Below are 18,134 nucleotides of genomic sequence, written 5' to 3' on the forward strand. Positions count from 1 at the left end.
TATGGTGGGTGTGTGAGAGGGAGGTTTGGGGTTTTGTTGCTACTGCCGGTGTTTTCCGTGGGGGGCGGTCAGAGATTTAATGTTATGGCCATTGTTTTTTCTTCTCTGCAGAGGAGGGGGTTGGAGATTTGATGTTATTGTCGCTGTTTTTTTGTGTGAGCAAGGCGTGAGGGATTTGATTCTATTGACACTGTTTTTGTCTGCAAGGAAGGGGGTGGAGGTCCTGCAGTTTGTGTGTTTTGTTTCTTTTTCATTTTTGTGCTGGGGAGGAGGAGTCGCTGTCAAATTTCTGTATTTCATGGCTATCTGGAGAAGACAAGTATCAGAATTCTAATGTATCTGCATACTTTGACAATAAAATAAACCTTTTGTCATGAAGTGATAAAGTAGTGGTGGAGTTAGTGGGAGCAGGTGTTGATCAGCCTACTATTTGGGAAAAGGAACTATCTTTGAGTCTGATGGTGCTGGCGTAGACGCTATGTACCCTTCTCCCTGTTGTAAGTGGGACAAACAGTACAGCAGCAGAGTGTGTGGGATGCTCATGATGTTACTGATCATTTTCTGGCACCTTTCTGTATACATGTCATTGATGGTAGATTGGTTGATGCCGGTGATACATTGGGCAATTCTGCCTACCATTGTAGTGCCGTTCTCTCCACCTCGGTGCCGTTTCCGTACCAAGCAGTGATGCAGCTTGTCAGGATGCTCCCCACTGCACATCTGTAGAATAATGAATATAGACATGCAAAGTCCAGCTCTCTTCAGCCTTCTCAGAAAGAAGAGGCCATGATGAGTTTTCTCAACTGTGTAGGATGTGTTCTAGGCCTCAGAGATTGTGTGTGATGTGCACTCTAAAGAGTTTGAAACTGTTTGTAGTTTCCACTGCTGTGCCACCAAGGTAAAGTGGGGCATAAGCAGAGCAAGTTGGCCTGATTTTGCTAACCATCTCCTATGTCTTGTTGATTTTAAGGAGGTACAGTGTTAAATCCCAATTCCCAATTCCCAATTCCCCCTACCTGCAGTCAAGGCATGGGCAACCTACCACATGACATTTGACAGCATGGGAAAAATACCACCCACACAATCTATAGAAATCCTCCAAAATCAAGATCACAAGATGGAAGAGCCAATATCAGCACCCTCTTATGTCTTCTTTTTCCTGTATCTAATCTGATTCCCGATGAAATTCTCCATGCAGGAAGGGATATTCGGAAGGACAAAGAAAATGCTTCGAAGAAATTTTCAAGATCTCTATGGAAATATTGTAATACCCTGACCAATTCATAGAAATCCTGGATTTTAATCAACCAAAGTAAGGCTGGAAATTTCAAGCCTCAGCCATGGGAATGTGGAAGTCACACTGTTCAAGTTCTACCTGCCGAATCTTTAAGTCCCACAAAGGATTTTTCAACCACCTTTGAACCAATAAACTGAGTTTAAGAAACTCATCCTTGAACCCAAGACGTAACTCAGAAAAAAGCTACTGTGATAATACAACTTACCTTCCTTTTCATAACACAGGACACCAGAAAGAGACTGTATAAAATGGCAGAAATAGAATTTCAGGTGTATTACTATTCTGCTTGCAATAATTTCTGACATGGCTTGCAATATTTGGCAAATACAAAGCAATAAGAACAGAAAATATAACTTGCAGTCATTGATGATAGCACAATAATAAATGTCCGCATAAATGATCATGTTCAACAAAATGTTTACTCTATATTTTGGATGGTGGGGTGGAGATATGTCTCTACCAAAAGAGGTGTAAGGTGCTCCTTCCCTCCACTAGCTTGCAGGTCACCCACGGGCAAAGTGTAGCACCAGTTTAGCTCCCCAGTCTGGGTTACATAAAGCCATGGAGCAGGTTGTAGATGCTCTTATGAGCAACTGGTGCATAACACAAGACCACTGACAGCAGGTAGACAATCTCAGAATAGTATTGATAATGGCTAGGGTCACCCATGTTGTAAAGATACTGCTCAGAAAAAGAAAATGGCAGACAACTGCTGTAGAAAAAATTTCCAAGATCACCCATGTCATACAACATGGCACATAATGATGATGACCCTACATTAGCTTTTCTCTTAAATTTTCCTTACCTACGGTAAATGATATGTGATATGGCCTTTGACTCCAGTCAGCTCAATAAAATTTCTCAAGGTTTTTACGTGTAATCCTTGTAAACAAAATACTTACATAAAAAGCTACTTTATTAAAGCTGAATAATAAGCTCTGGTTTTCTGTCAAATTCAGCATGATTTGGTGTAATTTTAACATGTTCAACTGCAATTCTTAGAATTGGTACTGAATGGCATTAGGAAAGGCCAATTTTATTGTTCTTTATGGAGTAAGCTGTTTAATTATCTTCAAAGTTTATATAGTTGTTCATGAGAACCCAAGCAAAACAATTAGTTTGAGTGATTTGAAACTGAAGTTAAAGCTGTCTCTTGTCATGTTCAACCATTGGCAAAAAATGTAATGAATACAAACTCTATTCAATCAAGATTTTTATGATACACAGTCTCTGAAAATCAAATCTCTACTTTAATCTGAATGTTCCAGCTTTGGGAAAACTTGTATACAAAATAATGAAATGTTTATCTCTTCAAAATGTTAATTAATTTTGGCATGCAGATCAAGCATCTAATTTTTTTTTGCATCTAGTATTGATCACAATTTAGATTCACCAACACCTTTCCATATGTAGCTATTACCAGTGTTTAGGAGCCACTACTGTTTACACCAACAGCTACTCAAGCTCCACTACATTTTCCCTGATTACAGCAATGAGAAGAGGATATGTTCTGAATGGCAAGGGTACTTAGTGATGAATGTCACCTTCCTGAGGGACTGCCTCTTGAAGATGTTCTCGATGGTGGGGAGGTTTTGCATCCGTGAAGAAGCTGCCTCAGTCTGATACCATCCGCAGCCTCTTTCAATTCTCTGTATTGGAACTTCCATACCAGACTGTGATGCACCACTCAGAATGCTTTCCCGGTACCTCTGTAAAAATTTATTAGAATCCTTGGAGATCTGCCAAATCTTCACAAACTCCTAACAACGTACAGTCACTGGCATCTCCTTCCTATGATTGCATTGATATGTTTGAACCTTTAAAATGATCATGGCCAGGAACTTAAAGCTGCTCACCCTTTCCACTGGTGACCCTTCAATGATGACTGGTGTGTGTTCTCCCAACTTCAACTTCCATCCGGAAAAATTGGTAGAGGGGAATATTGAGGGAATACATTGTATTGGTAATAGGTTTTATTTATTCTTTTTTCCACCTTATCTCAAGAGCTTATTTAAGAGAAACATTCACTCTTAATTTCCTCAGATATGGAACTACCTTCATAGCAAGCTGCATGATTATATGAAGAGATGCTTGTATTTTATTCATTCCCCCTTTGTTACAACAAAATATTAGATATAGGAAAGTTGTTTGATAATTATTAAGTATAAAGATGAAGTACAGCGCTTCATAAAATGCATATTTATTTAAAACCTATTTTAGGAAAATTACTCATTAGCAAACAGATATGTCACCTTTAAGCAGATGAAGGTACATCACCATGGTCAGAAGTGAGGCAAGAGGGAGGGGGAGTCCAAGCAAGGGTGAAAGATATAGAGGGATGAGGCCTCCTCTATCCAGAATCTTATCAGCAAATGTGCAGTTGTTGGAGAACAAAATTAAGGACCTAACAGCAAGGGTGCTGTATCATAGGGAAATGAAAAATTGTGCTCTGTGTTGTACTGAGAAGTGACTTGCTCGGAATACACCAGATATGGCGATCAAACCTGAAGGCTTCTCAAGTCACAGGATAGACCAACCAGCTGATTTTGAAAAGGCTAAAGATGCAGATGTATGTTTAGATGATAAACTCTCTGTGATGCTCCAAAATGATGGTTTGTTGTACTCGTGCTCTCCCAACCTTGGACACCTAATGACCATTCTATTTACCTAGAGAGTTCTCCTCTGTGATCCTGACTGCAGATTACATACACCAGCTGCCAACTATAATCAAGCACTTGAGGTTCTTCATGATGCCATCACCAAGAACCAATCCACCATGATGCCTTTCATATCATTGTCAGGGATTTCAATCAGGTTTTTTTTTAAAGAAATCCCTGCCCAATTGACATCAACATATAACCTGTACATCAGAGGTCCCAACACACTAAGCCACTACTATACTATGATGAGGAATGTCCTCTGAATTTCGAGAAATCTGATCACTTGGCTCTCCTTCTCCAACCTGTATACAGGCAGAGGCAAAAGAGCAAGGCTTCAGGGATAAAAATAACAAAGAGGTGGTTGCGGAAGGCAGAGGAACAGCTATTACATTGCTTTGAGTCTGTAGACTGGGCCGTGCTCAAAGACTCGTCTGTGGATCTGTATGAATACACCACACTCATCAGGGACTTTATAAAAAATCATAGATAAGTGCGTTCCCACAAAAGCATTCAGTGTCTTCCCCAATCAGAAACCCTGGATAAATCATGAGATATGCAATCTGTGGCGAGCCAGTTCAGAGGTATTCCAGTATACCCATTAAGAAAGTTACAAGGGGTTGCCGTATGATCTCCAGACAGTCATTTCATGGGCAAAATGACAATTCCAAACTAAATTTGAATCAACAAAGGATGCTTGACAGTTGTGTCAGGGCTTGAATGCTATCACCTCTTATAAAGTAAAATCAAGTGACATAGGTGACAACGGGTTTTCGCTCCCAGATAAGCTTCTATACTTGCATTGACCTGCAAAACATGGAGGAACCATCGTGAACTCCCAGAGACCTGGATAACCCTGTGATTTCAGTCTCTAAGGCTGAAGTAAGAGCATTCTTCAGGAGGATGGATTTACAGATAGTATCCAGCACAGACAGAGTATCTGGCCAAGTACTAAAGATCTATGCTGATCAAGTTGCTGGAGTGTTCACTAAAATTTTTTACGTCTCATTGCGGAAGTCTGAGTTACCCAACTGCTTCAAGTAGGCTTCGGTTATACCAGTGCCTAAGAAGAACATAGTAAACTGCCACAAATATTATAATCCAGTAACTTTTACATCCACAGTAATGAAGTGTTTTGGGAGGTTGGTGATGAACTATATCAACTCCTGCCTGAGAAGCAACTTCGATCTGCTCCAATTTTCCTGTCAGCACAACAGGACCACAGCAGATGCCGCCTCACTGGCTCTTCACTTAACCCTGTAACATCTGGACAGCAAAGATGCATACATCAGGATGCTCTTTATCAACTACAGCTTGGCCTTCAATGCTATCATCCCCTCAAAACTAATCAATAAACTTCATGACCTTTGCCTCAATACTCCCGTGTGCAATTGCATCTTCAATTTCCTCACTTGCACACCCCAGTCAGTCTGGATAACAAACTCTAAAATTCTATATTCAAAATAATTAAAAACCTATTGCTTACAGTAAATAGTATAATCACCTTAAATGTATCCTCAAAGTGGAGGAGATGAGACTAAATATTGGGATAAAGCTAATAACAATTACATTACAAAAATATGGAAAGTGAATTTATTGTCATCAGCCAGAGCATTACATGTAGGAATTCGAACATTACATTGCAGTTGTGCAAGTCATTGGTGAGGACACACTTGGAGTATAGTTTGTTCACCTTTAAAGTTCTTACCCACCTGGTTTCACCTATCATCACTTTCTAGCTGTCCTTCTTCTCCTCCCCCCACCTTTTATTCTGGCATCTTCTCCCTTTCTTTCTAAATTGAAATGTTTGTTCATTTCCATAGATGCAGTCTGACCTGTTGAGTTCCTCCAGAATTTTGTACGTGTTGCTTTGGATCTCCAGCATCTGCAGAATTTCTCATGCTTTTAAGATATACCCTAACTTCTTTGGATCAATTGTAGGAATAAAATGAGAAAATTAGACAGAAATACCACTGTTAATGATTATTTCATTACTGAGGTTGGTAGTTTAGTGGTTCCAAGAATATAGTTCAAAGTCTTGGCAGTTTAAAATACATTTTTGAGATGATCCAGTCAGGATAAACCAACATCAAACTGATGGATTGTCAGAGAAGTCATCTGGGTAACATGGCATAGAACATCTGCAGGCATTGTTCACCCACTGTTACATCCCACAGAAAAACCAATGGAATCTTGCAATTACAGCACAAAAGCTTGTTTCTTTGAGTATTTGCAATAGTTGTATGTACAAGTTATGATCTGAAATTGAAAGAACCCCCATTTTAGCTTAATCAACATGGTCCAATCAACATAGTAAAACAGGGCAATAGAAGACAACTTATTCATAAAACATTGCAAAATTATATGTAGGTACATGGCTTATGTCCAAAACCAAAAGACAATGTACCTAATTAAATTACTTATTTTTAAAGACTCAATCAAGAAGGCCATTTTCTGTCTCTTTGGGACTTTAAAACTGCTCTCCTTAAATGCCCAGACTTTCCCCATCAAGCAATAAGCCGTCCTTATCATTGAAAATCCTTATGTGGTTGATCTCAATTGAAATTTCTAAATGTACAGCTTGAGTGGAAAAGTCAGCAAAGTACATTTTAACCAGGATGGTGGAATTACTAGCTGTACAATATCCTGGATGTTGACTGAATTCATTTGGCAGCAGATAGCCAGAGAACAAGAATTAAATCCATGCCATGCCCAATGAAAAAATGTCTTTAGTCTATAAATGGGACGGTCATCTGATATATTCATAGTATGTAAGTCTACAGACATGTATGTATAATACATCAATAATTGGTTATTCTTTTGCTGCAAATTAATACAATATGATGTTTCTTACAGCTGTTTTTTCTGAAAATGAGACTTTCATAATATTTTAACCCTTTCATTAAACAACCAGAAAAATATATTTTGCGATATGGCTATTCAGCCAGTTATGTCCATACGAAACAAAAATGACCAATCAACTTACTGAATTGTAGATCTTGCTAGGATAAGGCATCTCAAATAATTGTCCAGGTTCGTATTACAAACTGTGTTGAGGACCCTGTCTCTACAACATATTCAGACAATGAGTTCCAGATCTCATTAAACTCCTGGTGAAAAGATCTGGCAAATGCCCCTTGAATTCCCCCAAATGTCTTAACAATTTAAAAAGAATAATTACAGGGTTATAATGATTTAAATATAATAGGTCCTTCCTCTTCACCATGTCCAGGTCCTCCAATTTGATTAGATCTCCTGTAGACCGCTTTCCTCCAAAGAAAATTGCAATCCAGCCAATCTCCCTGGATGAATAGGATTCTACAGCCTTTGTGTTTATCATTATATATTTCAATTAATACAATGGCCCTAAGTTGTTTGATCACAATCCATGAAAACCTGATAATAACTCAAAATTTTAAAAGAATAAAAAAAGCAGGAAAAAAATGGGTTCATTATTTAGACCTCATCAACAGAAGGGCCAAAAATCTAAAATAATGAACCACCCTCGACAAGTGTTAACATCTCAATTCTTTCTATTTTACCACACAATAAAAACACTGTGTTTCGTTTAATTCAGTATTCATTATCGCAGGTTTTAATGGAGATTCCTACTAATAACAATATCCCAAACCTTAATGTGATGATGTTACATGAACTGAATTCTTTGACAGTGAGCCCCAGTAGGGGTGATAGGCTTAAGAAACAGAATTTATCAGCTATTGGGATGGACCACTGTTTCTTTTAATTTTATTTCTTGACCATCTTTTCTGTGAAATTCATAGTTCATAACTATATTCTGATACTACTCATTAGCCTGTTCTTTGATCAGAACATCCCAAGTGAAAGCCTAGAGTGCAGAACACAAAACAGACCCTGTAAAATTGGAGTCCTAATCCCAAACCATGCTTCCTCCTGTTCAATTTATCTGGTGAAATTCTGGGAGCTGTTGTGAGATCCATAGAGATTTTATTCCCGATTATATCTGCTGTAAAGTTAATTATCATGCAGAAGTAATTACAATTCTGTAAATTGTAAAAGAAATAACTGCTTCATAATATTCCTTCTTCAAACGTTGCAAAGAATATGGTCATAAATCTCGTTGACCTTACTTTGTGAATAGCAGCCATAGTAATTTGCATAATAATAGTCACTATAGATTAAAAATAGCTCATTGTAAAACACTTTGTGTCATCAAGACATGAAAGATACAAGACAAAATCTTATTTTCTTTGTCACTGATAATGAACAAAAAGTCACAATTTCTATTAACTCATCAGCACCTTTAAATAAGAATTGTTCAGTCTGGAATCAAGTCAGTATGGAATGACATCTATTCAACATTCTTTCAGTATAGAAAAATAGGTTTGCATTTCATCTAAGCAACAATGTGTTTAAAATGCAAACATAGTAGATAGAAAAAGTAAAAGTAACCAAATTATTATTGCTCAATTAGTAATTTGTTTTTAGCCTTGTCAAATATGTATGTGTTATTGCACTGCTATTTAGTTTCCAACATTTTATTAGGTTTGTTCAGATTATCTTCCATTCTTTCTTCTCTCTGTCACCATGTAACATTTGGAGTGTGTTTTTTTTTGCTGCTGATACTGAAAGGGATCTGCAAAATTACTTCCCTATGATGGAACAACCATTCACATTGTAAACATCATCAAGGACACCTCTTTGCATGAAAACAGTAGAAAACAATTATTCAGCCACTTGGAATTTGATTTTCAAGTAATCTAACCAATTATCAAATTGAAATTAAATTGCCAAATCTAATTGTTCATTACAGTGAGCTTTAGTTTCTTCTGCTATTTATTTTTATAGTATTGCTTTCAATGCCCTAGGCTATGGATTCACAAAGTATGCACATGCCTGAATGGCTATTGATGATTAACTAAGTCCGAGAATTTCCCCTACTGTTCGATTTTGAAGATTTATGAGAGATCCCAATCATACTTGATGCATTGGGTTTTGGGTAACCACTCTTGGGCAGCATCCAAAAGCTGGGATTCTAGCAGACTTAACACTCTTTAAATTATGAAAATAGCATAACATACAGCAATTTCTTTGAACCTTTTGAGAAACAAAAAAGCCAGCGTTTTCAGTCACTGCTTTACAGCATCTAACTTGTTTGCCATCATTGCCGACTGAGATCAAGAACATAAATTGTACAATCCTTGAAAGTGAGCCTACAGATTGTGGAACCAGTTCACTACTCTACGACCAATTACCCAAGATTCCTGCCTTCAGGTATGTTTTAGTATTATTCTGTGAAACTTGCCTTTCTATAAAAATGAACAGTTTGCCCTAATCCATGTGTTTTGGCATAGGTTTTTATGAATAATTTGTATTTAAGTTGAGGGAATGGGTTTATACTGAATACAAATCTCAAATGCTAAAATTTAAATTATTTACTAAATACAGCCAGGGTTCCAATCCTGACAACTGTTTATAAGTGGTGGGAAGATAGATCGCCAACCAGTCTCACTGTCTCAGTGATTGAGCTAGAGAGTCTGCACAGTCTCCCTGCCCTTCTCAGCTCCACCCAGCTCCCAATTCAGGTGGCCCAGGTGGGGCGTGGGTGGAAAGGCAGAGATGCCCCATTCCGATGTAGCCTCACAGCAGCAGGACAAATCTACTCTCCCAGTCTTCCAAATGTTTGTTTATATGTATAGGGTATTATTAACCAAGTATGAGCTTTGAAATAATTCCTTAAATATTCACTGGCTCCAATGGACACATCCAGTTTTACTACACCAGCAGTTGGTCTGCAGCCTTCTGTAGTTTGCTCATCTAAATTCTTCTTCCATGTTGTGAAAGTACCTGCCCCCATCACTCACTCAGACTACATACTTCAGATGCCAGTTCCCCTCTAGTGCAAAGAATTTCTTCTCAAATCCCTTCTAAACCTTTTGTTCCTAAATCTAATCCTATAATCTGAATACCTCTATATTGGAAAAAATCTTTTCTACCAAGTACCCTACCTAAGCTATTCATAATTTCATACAGCCCTACCAGGTATTTCCTCATCATCTGCATATCCTGAATAAACAATGCCCATCCACCTTCTCCTTGTAGCTGAAATGCTCTTTCCTAGGTAAAAGTCTGGTGAATCTTTGCACCCTCTCCAATGCAATCATGTTCTTCCTATAGTCTGGTGGCTGGCCAGTATTATATATGACACGTATGAGAAAGATAGCGTATTAAAAAATCAATTGAATTAGAGAAGCTCTCCAAAATGGAAAAATGGAGGTAAAAGTACAATAATTATTCTCAACAAACAACCGACTGTGTTGTTGTCTGCTTCTAATGGTGTTCACTTTTTTTGGAGACACATAGCAAAGTCCTTTGTTGTGAACAGTGTGTGTATGTATATATCACCATATACTACCTTGAGGTTCATTTTTTGCATGTATTCACAGTAGAACAAAGAAATACAATAGAGTCAATGAAAAACTAGACAGAAATAAAGACTGACAAACATCCAATGTGCAAAAGACTAACTGCAAATACAAAATAATAAATAAATAAATAATGCTGAGAACTTAAGTTGTAGAGTCCTTGAAAGTGAGTCTGCAGTTTGTGGAATCAGTTCAGAGTTTAGATTTTTTACACTGGTTCTGAAGCCTGATGGTTGAAGAGTAATAGCTGTTCCTGACCTGGTGGTGTGGGACCTAACGTTCCTGTACTTCCTTCCTGATGGCAACAGGAAGAAGAGAGCGTGGCCTGGTTGGTGAGGGTTTCGCCTGTGATGGACTGGTCTATATCCACCACACTTTGTAGGCTTTTCCAATCTTAGACATTGGTGCTTCTAGACCAGGCTGTTATATAACCAATCAGGACATCCTCCAGTATGTTTCTACAGAAGATATTCAATGTTTTAGATGACATGCAGAATCTGTGCAACTTGTAAGGAAGTAGAGATACTGCTGTGTCTGCTTTGCAATGGCATGAGCACGCTGATCCTAGAACAGATCCTTTGATATGATAACACCATGGAATTTAAAGTTACTGACCCTCTCTACATCTGATCGCCTACGAAGGCCTAGCTCATGGATTTCTGGGTTCTTCCTCCTGTATTCAATAAACAGCTCTTTGGTTTTGCTAAGGGATTGTTGTTTTATATTTTATGAAGTTACACTAAAATCTCCCAGCTCTTATACATTGTGCCCTGGTAATGATGTCAAGTATCTGCATGCTTTCACCTCCTAATTTACCTGTGCTGCCACCATCAGGGTTCTTAGACTTAAACACAATTTTATGTTATTTAATACTCCCAAAAGCATTCCCATTCATTTTGTATGTTCTACCCTTATTAGTTCACCTAAGTGCATCAGGATTACTGGCCATCTGCCACAGGCCTCCTCCATCTCCAACTAATGAATATCATCCAGGTTAAAACTAATCCTCCACATCACCAAGCTTCATATCATTTGCAAACTTACAAATCACAACTTATACATTCATATCCAAATTGTAACTAAGATCAAAGATCTGTGTTATAACATGAGTCACAGACTTTCAATGATGAAACAGAACTACAGCTCTCCCTCTGTCTCCTTTCACTAAGTCAATCGTGGACTCAGTTTATCAATAGATCAATTCTGATCCCCTGTGCTCAGTTTACCAATAGATCTATGTTAGATCAACTTCACATTGAGGTTTTCATCAACTGCTTTACAATATCTATCAAGTGCATGATTCTTATCAATATATTTTGTTACCTCTGAAAATAACCAATTTGGCGAGACAGTCTTTACAAAGAAAGTCACGCTATCTTTAGTTAATTCCTGCCTTTTCAAAGGCAAATTAATTTGTGGCTTAGAACTATTTTTAAGGCAATGATTTATGTATCACTGCTAATAAACTCACCAGTCTGCAACTATCTGGCTTTTTCCTGATGCATCTTTAACATAAGTACTAAATTTGATCTCCTCCACTCAATTGCACCTACCACATGCATAACAATCACCGTCATGGGTGTCTAAAGATCATTATTTAAATCTAGAAGAATAAAACTGACCAGAAGCAGCATTGCCTCTTAGAGGTATTTTGGATGTAGGTCACACTGTGTCAGTCTCTTCCTCTCTAATAATCTATTCCATCCTATCATAACTGTTAATATATCCAATTTTAAACTTGTTGAAATTATACACAGTTGAGATCTGATGCTTCACTGGACTAAGATCCATGACTTCAAATAGTGATTCGGTATGGGTTTTAATGTTCACAGGAAAATATTCATAAACTGATCTATGTCACAATAATTTAAGCGAAAAATAAAATTTGCGTTTTTCTCAAATGATGTTTCTCCGTTTCCCAAGACAACATGTCCTATGATTAATCTGGAATAATGAGGTTATGAGGATTTCACTTTATCAATTAACAACCAAATACAACATAAAACAGTACAGCACAAGACAGGCCCTTCGGCCCATGATGCTGTATTCAACTATTGTCTTCTGCCCATCCTTCCATATGCCTATCAAGGAGTATCTTGAATGTCTTATCATACAGTATTTGCCTCCACCACCAACCCAGGCAGCATATTCCAGGCACCCATCACTCTCTGTGTAATAAAGCTGGGCTGCACATCTCCTTTGACTCACTCTCTCTCACCTTTAATTCATACTTTCTATTATTAGGCATTTCCAACCTGAAAAAGTTATGGGCTGGCCATCTATGTCTTTCATGATCTTGTAAACTTCCAACAGATGTCTCATCAGCATCCACTGCTCAGAAAAAGCAACTCAAGTTAGTCAAACTTATCTTTACAGCACATGTCCTCTAATCCAGCCAGCATCTTCTGCAGCCTCTCCAAAGCTCCAACATCCATCCTATAATGAGGTACCCAGAAGTAAATGGAATACACCAGATGAAGCTTTGCTAGGTGAATAAAGCTGCCATATAATATTCCAGCTCCTGAACTCAATTGCTTGCTTAGTAAAGGTCGACATACAATATGCTTCTTCATCAGCCTATCAACCTGTGTCAACACTGTCAGGGAGTTATGGATGTGCGCCCCAAGATCTCTCTTGCCATCAACTGTGTAGTTTTTACATTCGATCTCACAAAGTGCAACATTTCACATCTGACCGGGTTAAACTCTAAACTATTTTACTGCCATTTATCCACCTATACCTGCAACAGATCTATATCCTGTTATCACTTTTGGCAGTTTTCCACATCACCAATCTTCGTATTATTTGCAAATTTACTAACCCACCCAAGTATATTTTCATCCACACAATGGAATCCTATGGAACACCACTAGTCACAGAGACCTCCAGCAAGATGTACTGTAGTTCCATCAACCACTATTCCCTCTTCCATAAGCAAATGATTTCTGATCTCTTTTAGACAACATTTGTAAGTATCAGAGACTACTTTCTTGGTTTTTTGTGTATATTGTAAAGCTTCTTTAAAATCAACAAAGCCTACATGACAAAGGCACTAATGTTATAGCTATCATAATTCATGCAATTCACACCTTGCTACATTTAATGATGGTGTTATAAATTATTGTTGACAGTTTGTTTCAAGTTCATGTGAACAGACAGCACAGATTAGTGTATAATGTGCTGTAATTTCCATGTACAAGAAACCCCTGCCAGATTGAACCAGTCAGCACAGATGTGGTTCATTACTCTGCTTGGTTCCTTGAGAATATAAGGTTTTATGCTTGGTCCATTTCACTCAGGTGGGTGCCAAACAGAATCGTGCACTTGTGATCAATACTTCAACCAAATTTAGGTTCATATTACTGACAGTGAAATGCATATTGATTGAATTCTCAGCACTGTTACGTCCAATGCTACATTACGCATATACATTATGTAAAGCAGCAGTCCTTACAAACTATAAACATTTTACCGTTACTGACACTGAATATTTACATTCTCTTGGAAGTGCAGGTTGTGTGTTCAAACTCTCGAATGGTTTCACAATTCTTTTATTTCCCTTTAATTATCTCCTGTCCACGGTCTAATAACAAAAACGCACAACATCATGACACAAGTGCAAAAGTATGTCTGCTGACATCTACTGGCTGCCTTCAGTCAACTTTCTGGGATCTGAGGAAATTAACAGGAAGCAAAACCCACATGACTAAGTCTGCAGCCAAGCCACCAACTCAATGAAGCAGACAGAATGCCCCCTAAAAGACAATTAGATTGAATAGAGCCCAAATGCTTCTCTCACTATAATTAAACTCATTCAAGACACCACCAAAGAAAGAATGATTTTGTTCCAACTTTCTTCATATTGCTGGAGGATGGGGATGGTAAGAACATGCATTGAAATTTAAATTTAAAAATCTCCTTCCACAATCCCACTTTGTGTCATCAGAAAGTCCCTACAATTACTGTTGAGGAGAATCACAGATCTTCTCAGAATCACAATATAGTTCACACTGAAAAACTGGATGCAAGAACCATTCATATCACCTGGGTAAGAATGGGGATAATTTTTTGGGGGGCAGGGGAGTGATGGAATTAGTTTAACCCTTGGAACAGAGAAGAAATATATATATGTTATAGTTAGCTTGAATCTCAATCACAGCTTCACAGCTTCTATTCCTGGTTTTGTGGAATTAGTATCTTGAAAAATAAGTTTGCTTTGCGATGTATTTTTAGGCTACCATTACAGGACTCCTTCAAAGTTCATTTGAAGTGAGTAATGGATCCATAAGTTACCCAAAGACATTCACTCACTGGTAACTGATGCTTTAGGCAAGAATAGGGCATCTCACCCTTGGAGATTTCCCTGTTCTTTCAGCTTTCTGCTACAATTAACTAATTTAATATATTCTCAATACAACCATAGGCAATTCATTGTTAACTCTAACATACTGAAAGAACAAGTTGTTAATACACTCTTCAAGCATTATGGACAGATGGAGCAGAATTTGTTAATTAACACTGGACAAATGACAAAAAAATTAAGAGTTCAGATGTTGAATCTCAAGCTTACTGATAGATTGGTGTATCAGCTTCATCTCTCCATTGAAATAATCCACAGGTAAATCGTGGATTTATTAAGGTTTCCTAACAGTTAAGCTAGTTCATGTGGTGTTTTAGGTGCATATAGGTGGATAAGTACCAAACCAATAATGCATTGAAGACTCTTGTCAGCAGTACTGAGTCATAATCAAAATCAAATGACTAGAATAGAAAAGAGATATTTTGCTGTAAGAATTGAAGTCACCTGTTCTTGGCATTTTTCATATTTAATCAATCATTAAACTTATACTGCATTAATTTATTGATTTCTTTTTACCATATCATTAGGCCTTCAATGGCCTTGAATTGAAAAACTAGATCTGAAAAAGGGACCCAGAACAGTAAAATTTGACCTATGGATGCACTCAACTGAACACAATGGAAGTTCATCAACAGTAAGCATTTGCTTGTGACAATAATGTAAAATATTCTTCAAAACAGAACTGCAGCTCAGAATTGTAGGTAGTGAAGAGAATACCAACTTCTCAAATTCTATACTGTATTCAAAGTAAATACAATTCTATTGTATACAGTAGGTAGTAAAATTACCTAAGATGCATCCTCAAAATGTAGGCAATAGACTAAATTGTGGGAGAGAGCTAATAATAATTGAATTACAAAAATATGGGAAGTGAATTTATTCTTGTCATCAGCCAGGACATTATATAAGGGAATTGGAACATTACATTGCAGTTGTGCAAGTCGTTGGTGAGGACACACTTGGAGTACTGTTTTGTTCACCTTGTTATAGAAAAAATATAGTTAAATTTTAAAGCATGCGGGAAAGACTTACAAGGACGAGAGGGCCTAAGTTGTAGGGAGAGGCTGGCCAGGCTGGGTCTTTATTCTTTTGAATGTAGGAGAGTAAGGTGGGGGGGGGGGGGAGAATCTTACAGGATTATTTAAAATTATGAGAGGCATAGCTAAGTCTTTTGCCCAGTGGAAAGATATCCAAAACTAAGGGATATAGATTTAAAGGGTGAGGGGTAAGATTTAAAAGGGAACTTTTTCACACAGAGAATGGCTAAGTACATGGAATAAGATGCCAGAGGAAATGCTTGAGGCAGGTACAACTGTACAATGTACAGTAGCAAGCACTACAAGGTAGCAAGATAGATTTATGGAGAGTGAGGGTCTTGAGCAGGGGTTCCCAACCTTTTTTTATGCCATGGACCAATACCATTAAGCATTACCATTAACCCTAAGGTTGGGACCCCTGCTCCAGAGGAAATGGACCAAATGCAGGAAATTCGGACTACTGAAGTGGACAACATGGTTGGCATAGATCTATTGGCCTGAAGGCATTCATTCCATGTTGTATTGCTCTATGCTTCCATGACAAGCAGAGGGCTCAGATGCTGAGAACACCTTCACTGTATAGTATAAAAAATGAACAGCTTCCAAAGGAAGGAAATGCAACTACTGAATCAAAATCAGCTCTAAGGTGGTCACAGACTCTTAATCAGTTCTTACTAAATGTGATATAGATTTTAAACAAATTAAAGATTTTAAAGATGATCTTTATTTGTCAAATGTACATCAAAACATATTGAAATGCACACTGCTGGGGGTCAGCCCACCAATGTTATCAAGCTTTCAGCCCATCTGCCTTTGGCAGGTGTGAGAAAACCAGAGGAGCTGGAGGAAACCAGCGCAGTCACAGGGAGAACGTACAGACTCCTCTTAAACAGCAGTAAAAATTGAACACCAAATGCCTATTGCTGGTGCTGTAACAGGTTAAGCTAACTGCTATAATACTATGCCACTGCTATAATAATATGAGAATATTCAATAGATCTTAATCTATTGAATATTCTCAAGTTGTCAACTATTTTAGGAGTTTAATCCTAAACTAACTTTGTAAATATCTTTTTAAAATTTAGACCTTGATCTCAAGGAAGAATTTGCAAAATAACTGAATTGTTTTTGCACCACGTTATGTATTTTATCAATATCCCAGCGAGTAAACTTAAATATCAAATATGTAGACTACAAAATGCTACCTACCATAACTTTAAATGAATAAATAATTGTTAGCTTTTGATTCTGTTATCTGTTCATTCATTTACTCAAGCTTGTGCAGATCATGGTAGAATGTCAGTAATTTAAGCTCAATATACTTATAAGTATACTTATATACTTAAAATACTGAGAGTAGTAAGGGTTAGTACGTTGTGCTGCATTGGTGCTGGAAGCATGGCAACGCTAGTGGGTTAACCCTACACACACTCAGACTGTGTTGGGCAACTACTCCAAAAATGCATTTCACTGAAGTTTTCAATGTTTTGAAGTACTTGGGACAACTAAAGCCAAACTTTATACTTAAATATATTTCCAGCTGATTAATATAAAGCAAGTTATCAAAACAAATTCAGGCTTCAGTAATCCTGAGCCATAATTTAGTTGGCAAACTATGTTTCCAAGACAAGGACTTAAATTAAACAGATTCAAATGTTTTTAGCTTCTTTGATATGTTGTTAGTGTTTCTTTCCATTCTTACAAAATGCAAAGCATAACATCAGTACAAAACTTTTATGGTGACTGGACCACTTATTACATCTGGAACATGGCTGCTATTATTAGATATTATAGATATAAATGTTACAAATTGTGGTATTAATCATTTTAACATAAGTATACTTTTGTTCAATATATTTTAATAAACTACAAGCAAAAAGCAATAACAATATTCACGTTTCAGGCATTTGATTTATTATCATCTTTACAGATACATGGGAAGCTAGAAACAAATAAGAGCCCATTTCTGTTGCCAAACTGACAAAACATGACTTGAAAATTGATCCTCCAATGCCTGTTTCTCATTCATAAATCATGCATAATGAGCATTTTGCAATGCTTTTAAATTTTTCCTATTTTCTGTCGAAACTCTGCACAAATGGAAATTGAACCAACTGTTTCCTGCTCTAATTCCCCCAAAAATGTAATTTTTTCAATGTATTCTGCACAGATGACACATCATTAACATCATCAACTCAGTTTAATGGGTCAGCAGGATAAGGTGGATCAAGAGAGGGTATCATGATAGCGGAGCAGTTAGCATAACACTGTTACAACTTGGGGGCATCAGAGTTTGAAGTTCACTTCCTATGTCATCTGTAAGGGGACTGTATGTCCTCCCTGTGGAATGCAATTGTTTCCTCTGGGTGCTCTGGTTTC

The 18,134-nt window shown here is 37.5% G+C and overlaps 1 protein-coding gene across 12 annotated transcripts in view; it reads right to left on the reverse strand.

Annotated features, from left to right (window-relative positions):
• Nucleotides 1-18,134, reverse strand: part of nrxn1a (neurexin 1a) — a 1,527,797-nt gene that overhangs the window by 1,435,961 nt on the left and 73,702 nt on the right. The window contains exon 2 of one of the 12 annotated variants that reach the window (XM_059985911.1): nucleotides 10,243-10,260. The exons of the other annotated variants lie outside the window; for them this stretch is intronic. Within the exon in view, the coding sequence (XP_059841894.1) occupies nucleotides 10,243-10,260 (18 nt within the window). The remainder of the gene's footprint in view (nucleotides 1-10,242; nucleotides 10,261-18,134) is intronic. 12 annotated transcript variants of the gene reach the window in all.

This window comes from Hypanus sabinus, chromosome 12 (genome assembly GCF_030144855.1).
Source record: "Hypanus sabinus isolate sHypSab1 chromosome 12, sHypSab1.hap1, whole genome shotgun sequence".
Taxonomy (NCBI): Eukaryota; Metazoa; Chordata; class Chondrichthyes; order Myliobatiformes; family Dasyatidae; genus Hypanus; species Hypanus sabinus.